Source organism: Anabrus simplex, chromosome 1, assembly GCF_040414725.1.
Source record: "Anabrus simplex isolate iqAnaSimp1 chromosome 1, ASM4041472v1, whole genome shotgun sequence".
NCBI lineage: Eukaryota > Metazoa > Arthropoda > Insecta > Orthoptera > Tettigoniidae > Anabrus > Anabrus simplex.
The window spans coordinates 1,803,419,987-1,803,442,740 of NC_090265.1; the positions used below are offsets into that span (position 1 = coordinate 1,803,419,987).

At 37.5% G+C, this 22,754-nt stretch overlaps 1 protein-coding gene across 9 annotated transcripts in view; it reads left to right on the forward strand.

The window, feature by feature from the left end:
* Positions 1–22,754, forward strand: part of p115 (General vesicular transport factor p115) — a 637,868-nt gene that overhangs the window by 118,059 nt on the left and 497,055 nt on the right. For all 9 annotated transcript variants that reach the window (XR_011017628.1, XR_011017629.1, XM_067138596.2 and 6 more), the window contains exon 7: positions 19,566–19,795. Coding sequence is in view for 7 of the 9 variants with exons in the window: in XM_067138596.2 (XP_066994697.2) it covers positions 19,566–19,795 (230 nt within the window). In the remaining 2 variants the exon portion in view is untranslated. The remainder of the gene's footprint in view (positions 1–19,565; positions 19,796–22,754) is intronic.

Here is a 22,754-nt window from a genome sequence, read left to right on the forward strand (position 1 = left end):
TGACAGTTTCTGGTTTTCTTTTTTTTCACTTTATGGACACAAAACCTTTCTTTCATTTTACAGTCTAATAAAGGAAACTATTAAGCATTTTCTTCTGTGTTTATTACTTTTTCTTGATTTCTTAGTTTAATATTTTCGTATTGTAAATGTATGCCTTGTGGCACAGTATACGTGATAAGAATTAAAATATTCCACGTTTGATTTCTAAAAGTTGGCAGGTATGATATTGCTACTGTCTTACTGCTCGGCAGTCAGCTTGTTATTCACCATAACGTTAATGTCGTAAATTCTTTGCTGTTCTGACCTGCACAATATTGCAGTTGTGTGACACATCAGACTTGCAGTTGCTGTCGGCGTATTCTCGGCTGAATGCAGAAATTGAAGAGTGAATAAAGCAGATGATGCTTTACTGGGTTGCAGTGAGTAAGTCCTTTCAATTTGCATCACTTGTAGGCTACTGCAAACATCAGTAACATCATCTGTATAAATAAAATTCTAATTTTATGTGTACACTTCAAATTTTGGCCTCATATTTATCTCAGATTAGGCATATAGAAGTTGAAAAATAGGTCCAGTTCAGTTTTTGCCTGTCTGAATATCACAGGGAAATGGCTGAAACTTGGTGTTGTAGTTCTTGTCTTGGCTGTATTTCTTCTCATTAATATACAGTGGAAGAGGGAAAAGCAGGAAAGCAGGTATATCAAAAACTGTGCATCATAAAATTGATAAAAAATAGGATTTCTAACTTTGTTTTATGCACTTTTACGTTACGAATAATAATAATCATATCATCATCATCATCATCATCATCAATGTCCCACTCCAGTCGCCCGGGTGTGGTTAACAAGCCTCCTCCACTCCTTTCTGTCCTTCTACTTTTCTTGCTCCATTACTTCCGCCACATCCAATCCATTACAAGATATTAGAATCATTCCGTATTGACGGTTTTCACTTTACAATGGCGAAAAATGAAAGTATCCTCCTATTCAATACATCATATATTCCGTCATTAGACGGAGTAAACAAATTCAGACATGTTTCGGCTCGTTTGAGCCATCTTCAGTGAAAAAATTAGGGGGGTTGGAATAATTTACATAATATGAGTTGAAAAAATGCTAAAAAACATAATGAAAGCGCAAATGAAAAAACAAATAAAAGAGAGCCTAGACGGAAACAAAATAGCACAAATATACAATATTTACATCAATATGCAGAGCAAAAAACAACTTATTGCGACAAAATTCAGTGAAACAGGTGTTAATTTGAAATAATAATTGATACTAAAAACTGCGTTAACCTAAGAAACAAGGGAATGAGAAAACAAATGATGCAGATGGAAATGAATAATAGTAGCACATGGTGAGGTTGTGGACCTCATAGTTTACAAATTATTAGTTTATAAAAACGACAAAACAGTTTGAAATCGCTGTCAAAATCCTAGTGGAAACCCATCACATCAAAATGGTCAGGAGGAGAGCGGGAGCAAACATTTTGAGAGAAACCAAGCCTGAATTAACCTGCAGGCGAAAAGCCTGTGATAAGGAGAAAAAACACCTTAAATTTAAGGCTTCAGAAATAGCAGCATTCTTAATATCTTCTCAATCTAGCGGTCCCTTTCTTCATTACTGTTTCATAATGTTGGCTGGTGTTTTGCCTTATTATAGAGGGGTCGGAAGGGCCGCATATAAAAATATGAGAAGCTGTGTTAGGTAGAAGACAGATGCATAGTAAATTGTAGTAATCTAGTGGAAACCGTCAATGAAGTTCTAATCTGTAATGGAAAAAATGAGGTTGTATGAGAAACATGGGTTGATAAGTAAAAAGTGTGGAATGGTTGTGAAGAAAGCTTAAACTTACGGTGTGCAGTAGGTGGTTGTCCTCTCTAGTGGCCTGGCTTTCTCAAAGTAACAGTCTCGTTCGCGTGATCGAGTCTATTGTTGGTTCGGCTGTGTCTGCTAGGATGGAAGGAGCGGAGGGGGAAGGGGAGGTACAGGGCTGGTTTGAGGAAGGGAGGGGTGTTGAGTTGGAGAGATGGAGGTGGGTTTGTTTGGCAAATATAAAGAATGAATGTTTCAAGAGGATGATAGTTTACTCGCTGACTTCTAAAACTCGAATGGTGTGGCCTTCTTAAAGTGACGGTCTCGGTCGCGTGATCGAGTCTATTGTTGGTTGGCTGTGTTTGCTAGGTTGGAAGGAGCGGAGGGGGAGGGGTGGTGTGAGGAGGGGGGGGGGGGGGAGTGGTGGTGAGTCGGGGAGATGGAGGTGGGGTTTGTTTGTGTTATGGAAATTCTGACAAATGTATGGAATGAATGTTTCAAGTAGAATGTTCTTTTTCTCGCTGACTTCATTTAAATTGTGAGTGGGGTTCATAAACTGATCTAAATCGATGTGGATGCTCTCGAGAATGTTGAGCAAGGTGCCTTTTTGCTCATAATGCAAGATCTTCAGGTCTTTGTCTATTGAAGTGTATTCGTGGCTGGATGTTTTATGGTGTTCGCTCATAGCTGAAAAACGATTATATTTGAGAGCGTTGCGATGTTCGGCGTATCTTATGACAAAATTGCGGCCTGTTTGACCTATGTAGCTGGAATTACAGGATTGGCACTTTAATTTGTAAACTCCGGAGTTCAAATATTTGTTGTTGATGTTGCTATTGTTATTGTTGACAGTGTGTGGATTGAAAATGAGTTTGGAGTTGGTGTGGGAGGTTCTGTAAGCTATTTTGATGCTGTGTTTCTTGAAAATATTAGAAATTTGGTAAATGCTACTATTATTGAAAGTGAATGTGGAAAATTTTTCTTTTGGAGCAGAATCTTTTACTAGGGTAGTCTTGGGTCTGCTTTTGTATCTATTGATGATTCTGCTGATGAAGGTTCTATTGTAACCATTGTGTTCTGCAATGTTGTAGATGGTATTAATTTCTTTTTTGAAATTCTTGCGAGATAAAGGGATAGTTAATGCTCTGAGGACCATGTTATTGTAAGCTGCTTTTTTATGTATGTCTGGGTGCACAGAGGTCTGATGGATGGTATTGATGGTGTGGGTGGGTTTCCTGTATATATTGAAGGATAAAGTGTTGTTGCTGTTGCGCATAATGGTTAAGTCCAGGTAATTAAGGGCTTTATTGTTTTCTGACTCTATGGTGAATTTTATATGTGGGTCAATAGAGTTGAGAAATCCAAGTACTGTGTTGCTGTTGGTAACGTGGGAGTCTAAAATAACAAAGGTGTCATCTACAAAGCGTGTCCAGTGTTGAATGCCATTGATCTTGCCAATGATGTGAGAATGTTCTAAATGATCAATGTAGATGTCTGCAAGGATTCCTGAAGCTGGTGACCCCATGGGAAGACCTATCTGTTGGTAAATGACATTATTGAAAGTGAAGAAATTGTTGTTCAAAGTAAATTCCAGAATTCGAATAAATTCATCTATTTCGCCTATACTTAAATTGCTGAATTTGGAGAGATTGTTTTTGATCAGTTGTACGGTGCTGTTAACGGGAACATTAGCGTACATGTTAGTAATATCAAAAGAATGAAGAGTGTGGTGTTTGGGTAAATTAAAGTGTTTGATCTTATTGCAGAATTCTAAGGAGTTCTTTACTGATGTGTTGACTTGAAAACGATAGTGTGACTTGAGGAATTTGTGAATGAAACGAGATACTTCATAGGTCGGACTGTTTCTGAAATTGATAATGGGTCTTATGGGGATGTCTGTTTTATGGATCTTGGGTAGCGCTTTGGCTGTGGGAAGTTTCGGATTCATGATAATCATTTTGGATTTTTCAAGGTCATTAAACAGAAATGAAATGTTCTTGATGATGGTTTTTAGGTCTCTTTGTATTTTATTAGTTGGATCTTTTTTAGAGGTTATGAAGTTGTTGTCTGTAAAAAACGTGTGTGCTTTATTAACATAGTCACTTTTGTCCATGATTACGGTAGCATTTCCTTTGTCGGCTTTTGTTATAATTAAGTCGTTTTGTTTCACTTTTTTCTTAAGTTTGTTTACTTTAGCTACGTGCACTGTGTTGGGTTTAATGGTTTGTTGTTGATTGAGGATGGAAGATAGCTTGTGTTTGACTTCATATCGGACCTCTTCTTGTATATTAATTGGTAATTTATTAATGGCCAATTCAGATTCAGCTATGGTGGAAATTAAATTATCACGGTTAGAAGGATTACCCCAATTATGTTTGGGTCCCTTGCTCAGCACATCAAGATCATCGGCATCGAGAATGATTTTACTTAAGTTTACTACAGGTTGGTGAAAATCATTAGACCTTGTGTTATTTGAGTTGTTATGTTTGCTAAGTATTGTTTTTGTTTTTGAAAGAGCATTCCATTTCTTGTCAAGTGTGTTTTGTTTCTTTAACAAAGTGAGGTTAAGTTTGTTGGAGACGTGGAATTGAAAGGACGTCCATTCGAGGGGGCAAAGGAGAGTGGAAACTTCTAAATGAGTTTCATATAGTTTGTGGTTCAGGAGAGATTTCTTTTTATGGAGAAATTTGATTTCCTCTTTAATCCAGATTTTATCGGTTTTAAGTTGAGTCGCGTAATAATGCACACACGTTTTTTACAGACAACAACTTCATAACCTCTAAAAAAGATCCAACTAATAAAATACAAAGAGACCTAAAAACCATCATCAAGAACATTTCATTTCTGTTTAATGACCTTGAAAAATCCAAAATGATTATCATGAATCCGAAACTTCCCACAGCCAAAGCGCTACCCAAGATCCATAAAACAGACATCCCCATAAGACCCATTATCAATTTCAGAAACAGTCCGACCTATGAAGTATCTCGTTTCATTCACAAATTCCTCAAGTCACACTATCGTTTTCAAGCCAACACATCAGTAAAGAACTCCTTAGAATTCTGCAATAAGATCAAACACTTTAATTTATCCAAACACCACACTCTGCATTCTTTTGATATTACCAACATGTACGCTAATGTTCCCGTTAACAGCACCGTACAACTGATCAAAAACAATCTCTCCAAATTCAGCAATTTAAGTATAGGCGAAATAGATGAATTTATTCGAATTCTGGAATTTACTTTGAACAACAATTTCTTCACTTTCAATAATGTCATTTACCAACAGATAGGTCTTCCCATGGGGTCACCAGCTTCAGGAATCCTTGCAGACATCTACATTGATCATTTAGAACATTCTCACATCATTGGCAAGATCAATGGCATTCAACACTGGACACGCTTTGTAGATGACACCTTTGTTATTTTAGACTCCCACGTTACCAACAGCAACACAGTACTTGGATTTCTCAACTCTATTGACCCACATATAAAATTCACCATAGAGTCAGAAAACAATAAAGCCCTTAATTACCTGGACTTAACCATTATGCGCAACAGCAACAACACTTTATCCTTCAATATATACAGGAAACCCACCCACACCATCAATACCATCCATCAGACCTCTGTGCACCCAGACATACATAAAAAAGCAGCTTACAATAGCATGGTCCTCAGAGCATTAACTATCCCTTTATCTCGCAAGAATTTCAAAAAAGAAATTAATACCATCTACAACATTGCAGAACACAATGGTTACAATAGAACCTTCATCAGCAGAATCATCAATAGATACAAAAGCAGACCCAAGACTACCCTAGTAAAAGATTCTGCTCCAAAAGAAAAATTTTCCACATTCACTTTCAATAATAGTAGCATTTATCAAATTTCTAATATTTTCAAGAAACACAGCATCAAAATAGCTTACAGAACCTCCCACACCAACTCCAAACTCATTTTCAATCCACACACTGTCAACAATAACAATAGTAACATCAACAACAAATATTTGAACTCCGGAGTTTACAAATTAAAGTGCCAATCCTGTAATTCCAGCTACATAGGTCAAACAGGCCGCAATTTTGTCATAAGATACGCCGAACATCACAACGCTCTCAAATATAATCGTTTTTCAGCTATGAGCGAACACCATAAAACATCCAGCCACGAATACACTTCAATAGACAAAGACCTGAAGATCTTGCATTATGAGCAAAAAGGCACCTTGCTCAACATTCTCGAGAGCATCCACATCGATTTAGATCAGTTTATGAACCCCACTCACAATTTAAATGAAGTCAGCGAGAAAAAAGAACATTCTACTTGAAACATTCATTCCATACATTTGTCAGAATTTCCATAACACAAACAAACCCCACCTCCATCTCCCCGACTCACCACCACTCCCCCCCCTCCTCACACCACCCCTCCCCCTCCGCTCCTTCCAACCTAGCAAACACAGCCAACCAACAATAGACTCGATCACGCGACCGAGACCGTCACTTTAAGAAGGCCACACCATTCGAGTTTTAGAAGTCAGCGAGTAAACTATCATCCTCTTGAAACATTCATTCCTTATATTTGCCAAACAAACCCACCTCCATCTCTCCAACTCAACATCCCCTCCCTTCCTCAAACCAGCCCTGCACCTCCCTTCCCCCTCCGCTCCTTCCAACCTAACAAACACAGCCAACCAACAATAGACTCGATCACGCGACCGAGACCGTCACTTTAAGAAGGCCACACCATTCGAGTTTTAGAAGTCAGCGAGTAAACTATCATCCTCTTGAAACATTCATTCTTTATATTTGCCAAACAAACCCACCTCCATCTCTCCAACTCAACACCCCTTCCTTCCTCAAACCAGCCCTGTACCTCCCCTTCCCCCTCCGCTCCTTCCATCCTAGCAGACACAGCCGAACCAACAATAGACTCGATCACGCGAACGAGACTGTTACTTTGAGAAAGCCAGGCCACTAGAGAGGACAACCACCTACTGCACACCGTAAGTTTAAGCTTTCTTCACAACCATTCCACACTTTTTACTTATCAACCCATGTTTCTCATACAACCTCATTTTTTCCATTACAGATTAGAACTTCATTGACGGTTTCCACTAGATTACTACAATTTACTATGCATCTGTCTTCTACCTAACACAGCTTCTCATATTTTTATATGCGGCCCTTCCGACCCCTCTATAATAAGGCAAAACACCAGCCAACATTATGAAACAGTAATGAAGAAAGGGACCGCTAGATTGAGAAGATATTAAGAATGCTGCTATTTCTGAAGCCTTAAATTTAAGGTGTTTTTTCTCCTTATCACAGGCTTTTCGCCTGCAGGTTAATTCAGGCTTGGTTTCTCTCAGAATGTTTGCTCCCGCTCTCCTCCTGACCATTTTGATGTGATGGGTTTCCACTAGGATTTTGACAGCGATTTCAAACTGTTTTGTCGTTTTTATAAACTAATAATTTGTAAACTATGAGGTCCACAACCTCACCATGTGCTACTATTATTCATTTCCATCTGCATCATTTGTTTTCTCATTCCCTTGTTTCTTAGGTTAACGCAGTTTTTAGTATCAATTATTATTTCAAATTAACACCTGTTTCACTGAATTTTGTCGCAATAAGTTGTTTTTTGCTCTGCATATTGATGTAAATATTGTATATTTGTGCTATTTTGTTTCCGTCTAGGCTCTATTTTATTTGTTTTTTCATTTGCGCTTTCTTTATGTTTTTTAGCATTTTTTCAACTCATATTATGTAAATTATTCCAACCCCCCTAATTTTTTCACTGAAGATGGCTCAAACGAGCCGAAACATGTCTGAATTTGTTTACTCCGTCTAATGACGGAATATATGATGTATTGAATAGGAGGATACTTTCATTTTTCGCCATTGTAAAGTGAAAACATCCAATCCAGCTTCTCTAATGTCCTTCCACATCTGATCCATCCACCTTCTTCTCGGTCTTCCAACTGGTCTCTTTCCCTTAACTTCTCTTTCCAATTCCCTTCTTGCTACTCGTTCCTTTCCCATTCTTTTTGCATGTCTGAACCATCTCATTCTTGCTTTCTGTATCTTCTGTACTAACGGTTCTATATTTAGCTCTTTTCTGATTTTAATATTTTGAATTGTCTCTCTTCTTGTCATTTTAACCGATGTTCTTAAGAATTTCATTTCTACTGCTTGGATCTTACTATCTTGTCTCTTATTAGTTAGCAGCATTTCTAGTCCATATGTTACAATTGGACCGAGCTCGACATGATGTATTGGGAAACAATACTCCTTTAAATTGTAAAACAAAAGATTGTGTCATTATGTTATTCTTTGATCTAACCACTGATGAAGGGAATGGTTGAGATTTCCCGAAACATGTATGGTTAATAAATAATGTTTCTTTCATTTAATGAGTGTATTGATCAAGGCGGATTTAAATAAACTATTATAAATAGTTATATTGTACATCTCGACAGCTGCAGTCGCTTATGTGTGGCCGGTATCCAGTGTTCGGGAGATAGTAGATTCGAACCCCACTGTCGGCAGCCCTGAAAATGGTTTTCCGTGGTTTCCATTTTCACACCAGGCAAATTCTGGGGCTGTACTTTAATTAAGGCCACGGCCTCTTCCTTCCCACTCCTAGCCCTTTCCTGTCCTATCGTTGCCATAAGACCTATCTGTGTCGGTGCGACGTAAAGCAAATAGCAAATGTTACAATTGGTATGAAATACTGTTTATATAATGTTAATTTCGTTCTCATGGGTACTTTGTCATCCCATAAAAGCTCTCTGACTTGATAAAATGTACCTTTACTTAGTCTGTTATTAATTTCAAGGTTGATTTCATTACTTCCATTAATAATGCTACCCGGATATGTAAACTGTTCTACATTCTCTAACTGTTCTCCATCTATGTTCACTTGGCTTCTCTCTTTCTCTTCTCCACAACGCATGACTACAGTTTTCTGTTTACTAATTACCATTCCAAACTTCTTCAGATTTTCATTCCAAAGGTTCAGTGCCCTTTCCCCAAATCACCACATCATCTGCAAATACCAAAGCATTCACTTCATCACTACTGATACTCTGTTTTACACTTTTCATGATTTCGTCCATCAATACAATAAATGATAATGGCGACAGTCCACTTCCTTGCTTGAGACCTTTTTTTGTATAAAACGTTTTAGAGTCACCACTCCCCACTTGTACACTGCTTTTACTCTCATGATACAACATTTTTATCTTGTTAATTAATGATTTTGGTACATTCCTTTTCAGTAGGCATTCCCATTCATGTTTTCTCTTAACTGTATCAAAAGTTTTTTCCAAATCCAAAAATACAAATATGATTTCCTTGTTCTTTTCCAGATGTTTTTCCATTATCGTTTGCACTGTAAATATCAAGTCTGATCCATTCGGTCTAAAGCCATATTGTTCTTTCTCTAACGGTGTTTCTATTATAACCCTCAGTCTTTTGTCTACGACTTTCTCCATTATTTTTAGCCCGTGTGATAATAGGGTTATACCTCTATAATGTTCACATTTCATCCTACAGTGAAATCTCCAGAGAACGATTATCCCCTCTATAACGATAAAATATTGTGGTCCCGGCATAAAACCTGTTGATACAATGTTATTTTTTTTCTCGATGCAATGATACTCTCTATAACGAAAAATCTCTCTACTTCGATCCATTTTTCAGTTTCCTCGGACGAACATCCCTTCTGTACTACGATGATTTAAGCACAAAGACCATATGCAACTGTGTAATGAAGGAAGCAAGTGATTGCTGATTATTGTGCAACTCTAGGAATTCACCAGCATACTTGCCAACTTTCCCGATTTTCGACAGTATTTCACCCCTCCCGATTATTCCATTATTTCTCCTGATTTTAGCTTTTTTTTTGGTGAACTTCAAACATTTTTTTCAAATCCCGCCATTTCAGCACTGCACGCAAGTGACCGGAAGTCCTTCGCTCATTGCCGCTTTTAAATTAAATATGAACGTTTATTAAGACGAGAATGTGTGATGTTTATTCAAACCTGTATATCACGACGCATATTTCGATCGTCAATCTCTCGTTCTCGCATGCTATGTTCGTGTTCGTTCACATCAGTCTAGTCAGTTGTAGAGACTAGTCACTAGGTTTGGAGTTTTTTAATAAATTAGTGACAGAATTTCAAAGATAGCGACTAGTGACTTTTCTAGAGATTTTAGGACCCATTCGGAGACAATTCTGGCGAACTTGAATTTATTGCTTGAAAAAATAGTATTGCGATTCGCATAATCACGTGGGCGGGTGATGCAATATATTCTATGCATTTGCTAAGTAATGGCATCTACAGTAAATGCACGACTGATTCACACATGTGGAGCATGAGTTCATACTATTTTCGGAACTTATCGCATACTTCCTGTGAGGGACTAGCCTCATATAGCAACAGTCATGTTTTAGTACTCCTGTATTGCACACAATATGTAGAATATGCGGTTTTGACCAATTGCATCTCCCGATTTTCATATCCAAATCTCCCGATTTTTGGTTTTGTAAAGTTGGCAGGTATGCACCAGCTATATAAGGTCTAGAAGGAATGCATACAACAGTAATACTGTAGCTGTTAGCTCTCATTAGTCTACTGTTGTCATTGCCGCTTCGCCCTGGACAGGTGGCGCAGCTGTTTCGAAGTGCTCTTTGCAGCATAGCTTCACGTTCCCGGAAACAAATAAGTCTACATCAGAAATTAACAAAATAGACGGGGGAATGAAACAAACAGACGTAGCAAGAAAACGCGGCCTTTTGCAATCGACAGTGGCTACGTTTTGAAGAAAAGAAAAGAGATCGAGGAAACATTGAAATCAAATGCTGTAAATTCTGGAAGAAAACGCATAAAAACTGTGACGTTGATGCTGCAACGTTGAAGTGGTTCAATATTCCAATTAACATGCCACTACTTTGTGCCCAAGCTAGAAAGTTTCTAACGTGCTGGGCGTAGGCGACTTATTTTGGTTTATTATCATTATTATTGAATATCCAAAGCAGTTTGGAACCCTATTTTACATAGTATACTAGGGTTGTAGTTAAAATATATATTCAGATTTACAATGAAAATGAATTTGTGTATCAAATCGACGGAAAATGAAGTGGATGAAGTTAATAGAATATTTGTAACAGCACGGCTTCTTAAACAAATGATGCAGGGGTTTTGATAATGCAGTGTCGCAATAATTCAAATGAGAGTTCAAGTCATGCCTTCTTCTTTTAAATGCAGCACATTCAAACAGCAGGTGATCCACAGTTTGTGAGGATCCGCAAACTCACACGTAGCCATCAGGACGATTGATTCTGAATCAATGAAAATAGTAACCAAATTTGCCATGACCAGTCAAAAATTGAGTAATTTCAAAGCTTGGCACCAACACGTTACTTTGCGGGTGGTTGAAAACCTCAGGGAAGAATATTTCTGTGGTGAGTTGGCCTCTAGTGGAAGAAGTCCAAATGTTGTTCCATTGATGGATTACGTGCTTCTTTGATTTTTTTTAGCGTAGCTAGGTGACGTTTTGTCATAAGAAATTTCCTAATTGCGTGTAGCCGCTGCTTTCGCCAGTAGATCAGCTTTCTCATTTTCAGATATTCCACAATGACCGTACAGATTGTCACGGTATAACTTTTGAATCAATTCAAGGAGAAGAAAGTCTTCTGCGACAGGTGATGCTGATCATTAGCAAATAGCACAGATATCTATAACGCTAACGAGACTGGGATTTTTGATCAACTTGTCTTTGAAAGGAGAGAAATGCAGTGGACGCAAAAACTGCTCTCCTGTGTGTGCACAAGCTCTGGCCATTTATAATAGGAGGAAGTCTTAAGCGTAGATGCTACAAAAATGTTAAAAGTTTGCCAGGTAAGTCATTTTAAAATCACTTTGCAAAATTACATCTGTCAAATTTTCTGATTCTTTTTTTTAATGTGTACTGTACTGTACACTGTGCCTCAATACAACGCAAACAAGAGGGCGTCGTGGCTTCTGAAATGAAGAAGAAGGAAAAGAACATCGCACTCATCGTGCAGCATGTGGAGATCTTCTACTTGCTGGCAAATTGTATTTCAATCCTGCAACCTTTAGATATGGGAATAATAAAGTGTCTAGAACCAACTTGGTCGAGAGGATTATCACAAACTTAGAAAGAAAGCTGTTAAGTGCGCAACAGGTTAATATAAAACAAGCATGTGACATGATAGCTGCAAGCTGGCAATGAATGAAACCGGAGACCGTGAGGAATTGTTGGAGAAAGACAGGATTTTCACCTGAAGAAGAGGTGTGAAAGTACTGGGTAGTTTCTTTCTAAGTGCGGCTAACAGCTTGGTGAGAATGAGAATGTTCCAGCAGCAGAAGAATACCTTTCAGTTGATGACAAAATCCTTGTGTTCTCTGAAGTCACGGATGAAACAATTGTGGAGGAAATTCAGGGAATCCAGGCGGTAGATGAAGGAGAAGAATGATGTAATGAACCATTGCTTACTCTTCCACAAGCTATTGCATCTTGTGAAGCGCTGCAGAATTTTCTATCGAGTGTTCCATGTGTTCCGGAACATCACTTAGTGAAACTCGATGCGATCTGTAAAGAAAACTGTCAGACAGACTACCATTTCAGATTTCTTTAAGTGAAGTAGTTTACAATAGTGAAGTGCTGCATAGTGTGAATAACAGGTGCTGCAAGTGTACGAAAATGTACGTACTGCACATTGTCAATATGAGTGTACTCTGCTGAACGTAGGTAAGATACAGTACTGTAATTTCATATTTCTTTCTGTGTTTCTGTTCTTGCAAATCGTATACACTGTATTTGTAGTAATTAAATTAAATGGTACCATGTGGTAGGTAATTAATGTAATGCAGTTTCCGGGTTTTAATCTGTTCACCAATTGACACGAGAAGGTGTTATTCCAAATTTTGTTTATAACGATAACTCCTTTACAACAATATTTTTTTCTTGCGTCCACAAGGTATCGTATCGAGATTTCACTGTATTTCCTTTTTTGAACAGTGGTACAATGCTTCCTTGTTGCCAGTCTTCAGGTATCCTTTCATCCTTCCATATGGCATTGAGGGCTCGGTATAGCCACTGTAGTCCAATGCTTCCTGCTGCCTTAATCATATCCGCATTGAATTCGTCTTTTCCACTTGCTTTACCTTTGGTCATTGCTTTCACTGCCCTTTCAAGTTCCAACCATGTTACCGGGTTCTCTTCTTTTTCTCCACCTATTATTTCCATTTTCTTATCTCCTTCTTCCTCCGAACAGTCATCCTCAATATAAAGTTTTTCAAAAAACTTTGCCATCACCTTCTGAAGACCCTTTTCATCATGTGCTGTGGATCCATCTTCTCTCTCTCTAATGTCTTGATTTTTTCTTGATTTATTCTTTTCGATTTTATTACTCTGTATAATAGTTTCTGATTTCCTTGACTATCTTGCTCAATTTTGTTGGTAAACTCTCCCCAACATTTCTCCTTTTCTTCTTTGATACTCGTCTTTACTTGTAGTTTCAATCTTTTGTATTCCACATGTAAACTTTCTATCTTATTCTCATTCCTCCGATACGTTTTTTGCTTTTCCTTATCCATTTCTTTCTTCACCTTGTTCCTTTCTTTTATTTCTTTTTTTATTTTGTGTGTCCACCACCATGTCTCCTTTCATGCGTACCTCAATTGCTACTTCGACAAGTGTCTGTCTTAAATTGTCCCATTCTTCTTCTCCACTTCATATATCCGTGTTAGGCAACAATCTTGGAATATTTTTTATCGTCCCCCTCCAATTGCCAAATCCTGATCTTTCGTTTCTTCTGCAATACGATTTTAGGGATTTTTACTTGTTTTAATTCCACAATTAATAATCTATGATCACCTTCCGTACTTTAATAATAATAATAATAATAATAATAATAGATATATATTTACAATTATTACATATTACACAAACTTCTAGATATTTCCAAAAAAAACTTTTTTTAAAAAATGTAACCTCACCGGACAAAAAGTGAGTTACCCCTGGAGAAGTCATCATTTAATACTGTGCCACTTGATAACGGCCTGGATTCGGTTAGGAAGTGGGTCCATCGCGCATTTACACCAAATTGTGGGGATGCTGATATCGTCCCACAGAAGTGATTGGGGAGTGTCACATATGCTAGCGGTCACCTCAGTGAGCGGGCCCAAAACAGCACAGCACATATCCAGTGCACTCGACTGTCCACATTCAATGAAAACACGCAGCTTGTGTGAGCAATGGCCTCGTAGACTCCGAATGTTCTCTCACTAACAGGTTGGGATGGAGCTTCATTCACTGACTGTCGGATTTCTAGGCGAAACTTGTCTCTGGTCCGTCTCAGGATCATTTTCCGACGTGTTTCGTAGCCCCGTGTGGTACACCACTGCTTGTAGACACGTTGAAACACCAACTAATCCGTATAGCCACGGGCTCAACCAAACACAATTGCCCCTTTTTGCAGTCTGTCACATCCTTACATCTCCCATATTGACGTACACTGTCTGTTGAAAAATCAATGTCTCCCTGATCGCTACTGCCTTATGCTGACATGCGGTTGAGCACGGGACTCGGTCGCTGTTCCATCTGTGCGAGTGCACTACGGTGACTAAGTTTTTGACGAGTGAGCTTGCATAATGATAAAAAATGCATCATTCTTTTACATCGGATGCTGTACATTGCTCATGTGGAAATATTGTTCTGTCGTGATAATAACAAACTAGCCGGTGGTTTTTTTTATGAGAACTTACTGATCGGGAAAATAATGAACACCATCAAAATGAGAAGAAATACATGAAGTTACAGTACAATCACTCAAGGAATGAAGCCTTAGCATCAAATGTTTTAATATCACTCAGTGGAAGAATGTGATGGGTGAGGGTGTGTTCTGTCTCTTCTCAACTCTACAACTAATGTGCTCCAGTTTATTTATTTTTGACATCGTCCAGTATATTTCGATTCCCCACATTTTATTCATCAGCTTGTTTTAATGAATATAAAACTCTTAGGAAATGATTTTCAGTCTCTTTGGTTCCCTATCTCCATTCAGATATGAGTTGTTAATTTACATAGAGGAAATTTCAGCTTCCCTCTCACTAGAGTTCTTCTTCTTCTTCTGCCACCACAAGATTTGTTGGTACCCCTTCTTTCTGCATCGTCAGCTTTGCCTTGCTCTTCATCTAAAATATTTCCCCGCCATGTACAAGGAACAATGTATGAGATGACCATACCAGCGGAACGTATTCTCTTCAATCTTCTTTAATACTTTATTAACGGTAATACCATTTTACATAACAGTAGAGAAGAATAAACAAAACAAAACACACTAAAAAGAAAGTTCAATGGAGTATAAATAGGTGATAGAAGTTCCTTTCAGAGCCATTCACATCTGTGTGAAATGAAGTTGCTTGTTCCTGGTCCAACATTCAGGGACTGGCATATGTTGCACATATGTGCGCCATCTTAATTCACTGTTACGCTGCCATGGTACTCAAATGAGGAGACACAAGTAACAAGGCCCAAAAGAAGACAGGGAAAGAAAAACTCAGGCTGTAATATGGAAGGTGTGGATCAGGAAACATCCGTCTACGGTATCAGATAAAAGAAAAACACCTTTTAAAGGAAAATTTAATTTAGGAATAATTAAGCTTTAAAATTAAATGAAGAGAAAGCAAAAATTAAGGTCATCTTCAACTAAAACTCAAGAATGTATAAATAATAATACTTTAAAATTAGAACAAGATTAACAACCAGGAAACTAAATGAAACGCAATTGGCTGACGCAGAAAGGAAATGCTAGAAATGCTAAACCAATTATCCTAAATTTAACTTAAAATAATAATTTGAGGTACATCCTTAACTTCTTTCACTTAACAAATTCCCAATTTGATGCCATAAATTAGTCCGCAAAGCATGTCACCGCAAGAGTCCACTAGTTTGAGTTTATATCATTTAGATTAAATTACAAATAAACCAGAAAAATATAACCACGAAGAAGCAAAAGAAAGTGTGCAAAAAACACTTAGAATGAAGAATTAACATAAAATATACCACAAACACTTACATTCTACAGAAAAACAGGGAAAACAGGCACGCCGTTTGCTCAGTCAACGATCATCATGTCCATTACTATAGCAACGAGATGGAACAACCAATCCTGAACCAAATACACAACAATAGGAAGCTCACACGAGATTAAACAAAGGAGAATGCGTTATAATTACAAGTTAATATAAAATAATAAAAGGGGAAACAGAAAATTAATATCAAAGAGAGATCAGATCATAATTTAAAAACTCTTGCGGTAGTTGAACCGCCTGTAACATAATTTTGAAATCAATAATGCATTATATAATATTTTAAAGGAGTCTGCAGGAAATAATAATAATAATTAAACAAGTAATTAACCCGACGTTATATGCGGTGAAATGGTTTAACTCAACCCGGATGGAAATAATACTGTAATCTGTCAGTTTCATGTCCGTATTGATATATATAATATAACGGAAGAATTTTACATTACTATAGATCAATACGCAAACCCAAATTATAACTTGAACGAAATTACAGATAAAGTTAATATTCTCTTTAATACAGTCATCCCGATTTTAAAAAACACCTACATAAAAATAGTTAAAAAACAGAATCCAATATATATCAAGGAACCTCCCGAAGACACGCCCAGCCATGCTCCACCTCTCCCAATCGCTACCCCTATTGAACCTCCACTTCCCCTCTCTACCAACTCTACCTCACCTTCCCCAATCAATACCCCTCATGCCCCTCCACTTCCCCTCTCCGTTACCGCAAGTACTAGCCCTAGACGTACACGGAGCAGTACACGACGTGCTCCCTAACAGTACACATTCGACCAGTCAACAGGATTATGTAAATAAACACTTATTCCACACGTTCATTAGACATTCCACTGAGAAAATTCTTATACTTCATTCTTCTCTGTTCTCGCAGATTACTGAATGTCCAACAACAAAACTACAAAGAGGGAGCATCTGCACCTACTCAATATCTTTTAACGAGATTAGTACCAAGAAAACTAATGATACACCATAATATTTTCATGTTCATTATTCAACATTCTTAATCATATGAACTTAAAAGAAAAACAACATACATAGTTGAATATTCTAGAATGCTTGGTACAAACATATCTGTGAATGTACAAAATTAATATAATTCCAAAACGTACCGCAAGAATCATGTGTACATTTTTTCGTATTTTAATGTATTATTTGATAATTTTTTTTACATCCATATCATAGAATGTTCCAGAATGTTTAGTATAAACATATCAATGAATGTATAGAACGATTCACCAATATGAACTGAACTTCAAAGTGTACTTCAAGAACGCCATAAATATTTTACTTGTTGAGATTGTATTTCACCAAATTATCTACTACTCACAAACAGTACACTAGAAATTTATGTAACACATACATGTCATAGAATTTTGACGCTTGTTTTTAAACCAGAAGATACATCATATCATTGTATATTTTATATATTGTATATTTTAATCTTATCACTCACATCATGTGACATTCTTCATTAGATTTAGTAATGTTTTTAAAATTATTTTAAGTTAACTTTAGATCTTATGACCAGCTGAAGATGACCTCTGTGAAGGTCGAAACCGGTACTGCTTAGTAACAAGATATAATAAAGTATTGATTAGGTGGACAGTACCCATTCTTTGTGATTATAGATGGAAATAATACAACTTGTTAGCAGGCTTAAATTTCAAGCTACACAAAGAGAAGCCCAATCAAAAGGAAATAATTTTAGGAAGAAAAGTTTCAAATGTACCGAACAGGGACGTAATATTGCCAAGCTCCGCAAGGTAGCTCAAAATGATGACCACGAGAAGCTGATGTCTTGGTCCAGGAGGACTTTTGAATCAGATGCCGAAAGACACCAACGTTACTTACAGTATCTTGGACAGCTGCACCATAATATGCAGATCACTCCCACAAGATACAAGTCATTCTAAAATAGGATAATCCACAGTAAAGATGATAAAATAAATGATGAAGACGACTGGAGAAACATTTCTAGTGATTACACCCTACACCCGGCTCCATCGCCACAGAATGGTGGACCAACTCTCTCACAGCTAACGTTCAGCAGAATGAAGTCGCAGAGCAAGACTCGCTGCCAACTAACGATATATTAGAGAACATGAGCGCTAGGGGCAAGGTGACATCCAGTCACAGAGAACAAGAAGAATGGGAAATAAATTCCCCGGTAACACAAATTTCATCTAAAAATGTTACCTCGGTCAAGCCCTTCAGTCTGTCGATCAAGTTACATTCAGGAACTATGTCTTGCTCCAGGATTAACTGCGAGGTGTAGTCCTCTCCTTGTCACGTCATTAACCTACGCAATCAGCTCATGATTATGTGAATGGCTTTTCTATATTTTTTCTCCATTAATTTATGTATTTTATTGATTTATTTTGGTATAGTCTAATGAGCTTTTTTAACAGGTTGGTTAGTTTTTCTTTAATTTTTGTTTTGTAACTTGGCTACGTTTACACGAACAGCTACCGTAGTTTTTATTATTACTAACGAATAGTCTATGCTCCAGAGGGAGCAACAGCAAATAAGTAATTAAGTCAAGGGATAGTCTGTTTAATGGATCGTTTAGTTCACCTTTAATTTTCCGTTTACGTGAATACTTTCATGGCTCTATATTCGTAGTTTAAAAAAATCCCTTCCTTCCTTAACAAGTGTTTTAGTATCGGCATGTAACGTGGCATCATTAATGCTAGATACTTGAATTTTTCTGTCATTGTTAGCGGTTTGATATTAAAGAAAAAGAAACCAAATAAACATAAGAACCTCATGGTACTGTAAAATTTAATGACCCTACTTATGATATGGGAGTAAAGGGCACCCATTGTTGTAGATAGTCTTACTTTCTGAGAAATAAGACTTATCTTGAACTCAGCTGCCTACTTTAGTCCTTAGTGATTCAACCACTTACTTTTGCACAAAGTATTACAGTGTTCTCTCCAGAAATTTTTATCAGCCGGGTAGGGAATACTACGTAAAAAGTGAATATGATAAAATTTCAATTTATTCCCCTCAGGGCATTAAGAATAATATCAGACAGGAAAACATGAACTGAAAAATTGAACTACTTTAGTGATATTAAAACAAACGAGACATAACAGATTATTTTGAACTTCTAGTGTTCTACTGCTTACCACTTGGTCGCTGTGGAGTGGCATGCGGAATTGAGTGCTCACCTGCGATTCCACGCTAATTCAGATACCGCTCTGCGCATCACACTACGCGATTGTAAAGCTAAAGGTTTAAACCCCCACTGTTGGCAGCCCTGAAGGTGGTTTTCCGTGGTTTCCCATTTTCACACCAGGCAAGTAAGGCCATGGCCGGTTCCTTCCCATCGTCGCCGTAAGACCCATCTGTGTCGGTGCGACATAAAGCAAATTGTAAAAAAGCAATGTAATTGAAGCAATTATGCTGATAATAATGAAGATTTATCATTGAAAATTTACATTTTAATTTGGACCACTCACTGACTCAAATATGCATTAATATTATCTTACTAGAACATATCTATGTTAGCCGGGCGATCCGCCCACTAAGACCACTATATTGGCTGGAACAAACGATAGAAGAATGTCTGTAATGATAATTTTTCTTGTCCAGGTAGTACGGACATTAGTGACCCCTGGAAACCCTGCACAAGTGACTCTCTCGTCTCAGAAGACAATGAAAGCCTGTGGACTTCTAGAGGCTCTATGTAACATCCTGATGGCAAGTGGAGTTCCTGCTGACATTCTCACAGAAACCATCAACACCGTAGCGGAAGTGATCCGTGGTAACCAAGGAAATCAGGAATACTTTGCCAACGTATTGGCACCCTCTAATCCTCCCAGGTAATGAACGCAAATTGTGCTGTTGTTTTGTTTTATTGATTCTTGTGTAGCGTGAGTACAGCTGCCAAAGTACAGGTTACAGCAGAAAAAAATAAGAGATTTTTCGTGGGTAGTCAGCCCAGTTACTCTAACAGACTAAAAAAAAAAAAAAAATAGCCAGGCTCAGATGCCGTTCTGACCCCAACTTGGCAGATTTCATCCTGATTATTCGTACATCAGCCTTGTGTTGGTAGATTTACTGGCATGTAAAAAAAGCTCCTGCAGGACTAAATTCCGGCACCTCAGCATCTTTTGAAAACCATAAACGTACTTAGTGGGGCATGAAGCCAATATTATTAGACATAAAAAATTTGTGGGCTGTATTGCTGACACAGCTGCAAAAGCTAGTTTCTTCTTTCTCCTGATGTTCCCTCTACTAGCGACATCTTCACGCCATAAATACAAAGCATGTTACAAGTGTTGTCATCTTTTTAATATCCACTTATTCAATACAAAGAGATCTCTTTTAAGAATTAAATATTATTATAAAATGTTACGGGACATGTTTCGCCCATATTAAGGGCATCAGCCTGTATGGTGAAAAATCAGGATCCTGATTGTTCTTACAAGTCGTAAAACGAGGATATCAATATAGATGTTAGTCTAAACATAAAAAATTACTAGAATATCTTTTGTTAAAATTGTAGTAACAAGCTGCAAGATTATACTTTCCGGAGCGTTGAGTCAATGTGCCCAAAAACCTGTTGTGGGTAGAGCAATAAACAGCTCAATCTTTATAATGAAACAGAAATGTGTTTCCTTGATACCTCCTGTTGGAGGATAAGAAAGAGTAAAGCTGATAGACTGTTAAAGAAGTTAAATTCGTATGTTAAGTCTTAAGTAGCTGTTCAGATGTCTATAGTCTTATTTAACTGGCTTGAAGGAGCGAAAGTCGAATGTGTTATGATAAGATAACAGTCTTCTTTACGTAGTTGTGGGAGCAAGGAAAAGTATTCGGCTGTCTATAGTTGTATTTATCTTGCTTGAAGGAGCGTGTGAAGTCTGTAACAAGAGGTGAGTGAATGCTTAGGAAAGAAAATGTGGGTTTAAAAAAAGAAAACCTAGAGAATGTATAAAACACGTCCCCTTTCGTCTGTGAAGATGAAAATCAGTTATGGAAAGGTTAGTTGAAGAAAAACAATGTTATGTGTATGTTCATTTATTTCTTTGACTGTTATGGTGCTAATCAGTTGATATGGTAGCGTTGAATGACTGACACTTGTGCTTCTAGTATTGTATCGATGTGAGATTGGCGGAGGGGAGCGAGTGGGCGGGGCGTTAAGTTTGTGTGTTGTGGGTCGCCAGAGATTTGCATGGTCGGACAGGGAGGGAGTCGTGTAGGGTTGCGGGAGAATTGTGGGGGCGGACATGAAGGGAGTCAAGTTAGTTAAAGTAGTGGAGGTTCTAGAAGATGTTAATTTAAGATTTTTAAGAATGTAGTTATGTTTTGGATTTAGAGTTTGCAATAATTTGGGTAAACTTTCGTATAATGGATTCTTGACTTCAATCAAATCGTTGAGGTTTAGATTTTTGTTGTAGTATTGGTCCAAAAATACATAGATGGTTTCAAGTTCATTCATCAACTTTCCTTTGTGTACTCTTTTAATAATTGTGAGGTCTTGTTCTATCCTTGTGAAGTGATGTCCTGTTTCTTTCATATGGGAGCTCATAGCTGAAAATTTATTGTGCTTAATGGCATTATAGTGTTCTAAGTACCTAGTTTGAAAACTCCGGCCTGTTTGACCAATATAAGAGACGTTGCATTGCGTGCTTGAATTGACTGTGTTGTGATTAAAAAATAATTTTTGGTTAGTGTTTGTTGTTCTAAAAGCTATTCCGGTATTTTTGTTTTTTATTGGGTTCAAGACGTGATGAAAGTTGGGATTGTTGTAGGTGAACGTAACAAATTTGGATTTTTTGGGTTTGTCAGGGATGAGGTTTGTTGTTAATTTGAATTTGACCTTATTTATTAAACGGTTAATCATTTCTGGTTTATATCTATTGATTTTTGCTAAATCCTTTATATAATTTAGTTCTGTTTCAAGGTTTTTGGGTGTTAGAGGGATTTTTAAAGCTCTGTAAATTAAACTGTGAAAAGTGGCCAATTTATCTTCTAGAACCTCCGCTACTTTAACTAACTTGACTCCCTTCATGTCCGCCCCCACAATTCTCCCGCAACCCTACACAACTCCCTCCCTGTCCGACCACGCAAATCTCTGGCGACCAACAGCACACAAACTTAACGCCCCGCCCACTCGCTCCCCTCCGCCAATCTCACATCGATACAATACTAGAAGCACAAGTGTCAGTCATTCAACGCTACCATATCAACTGATTAGCACCATAACAGTCAAAGAAATAAATGAACATACACATAACATTGTTTTTCTTCAACTAACCTTTCCATAACTGATTTTCATCTTTACAGACGAAAGGGGACGTGTTTTATACATTCTCCAGGTTTTCTTTTTTTAAACCCACATTCTCTTTCCTAAGCATTCACTCACCTCTTGTTACAGACTTCACACGCTCCTTCAAGCAAGATAAATACAACTATAGACAGCCGAATACTTTTCCTTGCTCCCACAACTACGTAAAGAAGACTGTTATCTTATCATAACACATTCGACTTTCGCTCCTTCAAGCCAGTTAAATAAGACTATAGACATCTGAACAGCTACTTAAGACTTAACATACGAATTTAACTTCTTTAACAGTCTATCAGCTTTACTCTTTCTTATCCTCCAACAGGAGGTATCAAGGAAACACATTTCTGTTTCATTATAAAGATTGAGCTGTTTATTGCTCTACCCACAACAGGTTTTTGGGCACATTGACTCAACGCTCCGGAAAGTATAATCTTGCAGCTTGTTACTACAATTTTAACAAAAAACATTCTAGTAATTTTTTATGTTTAGAC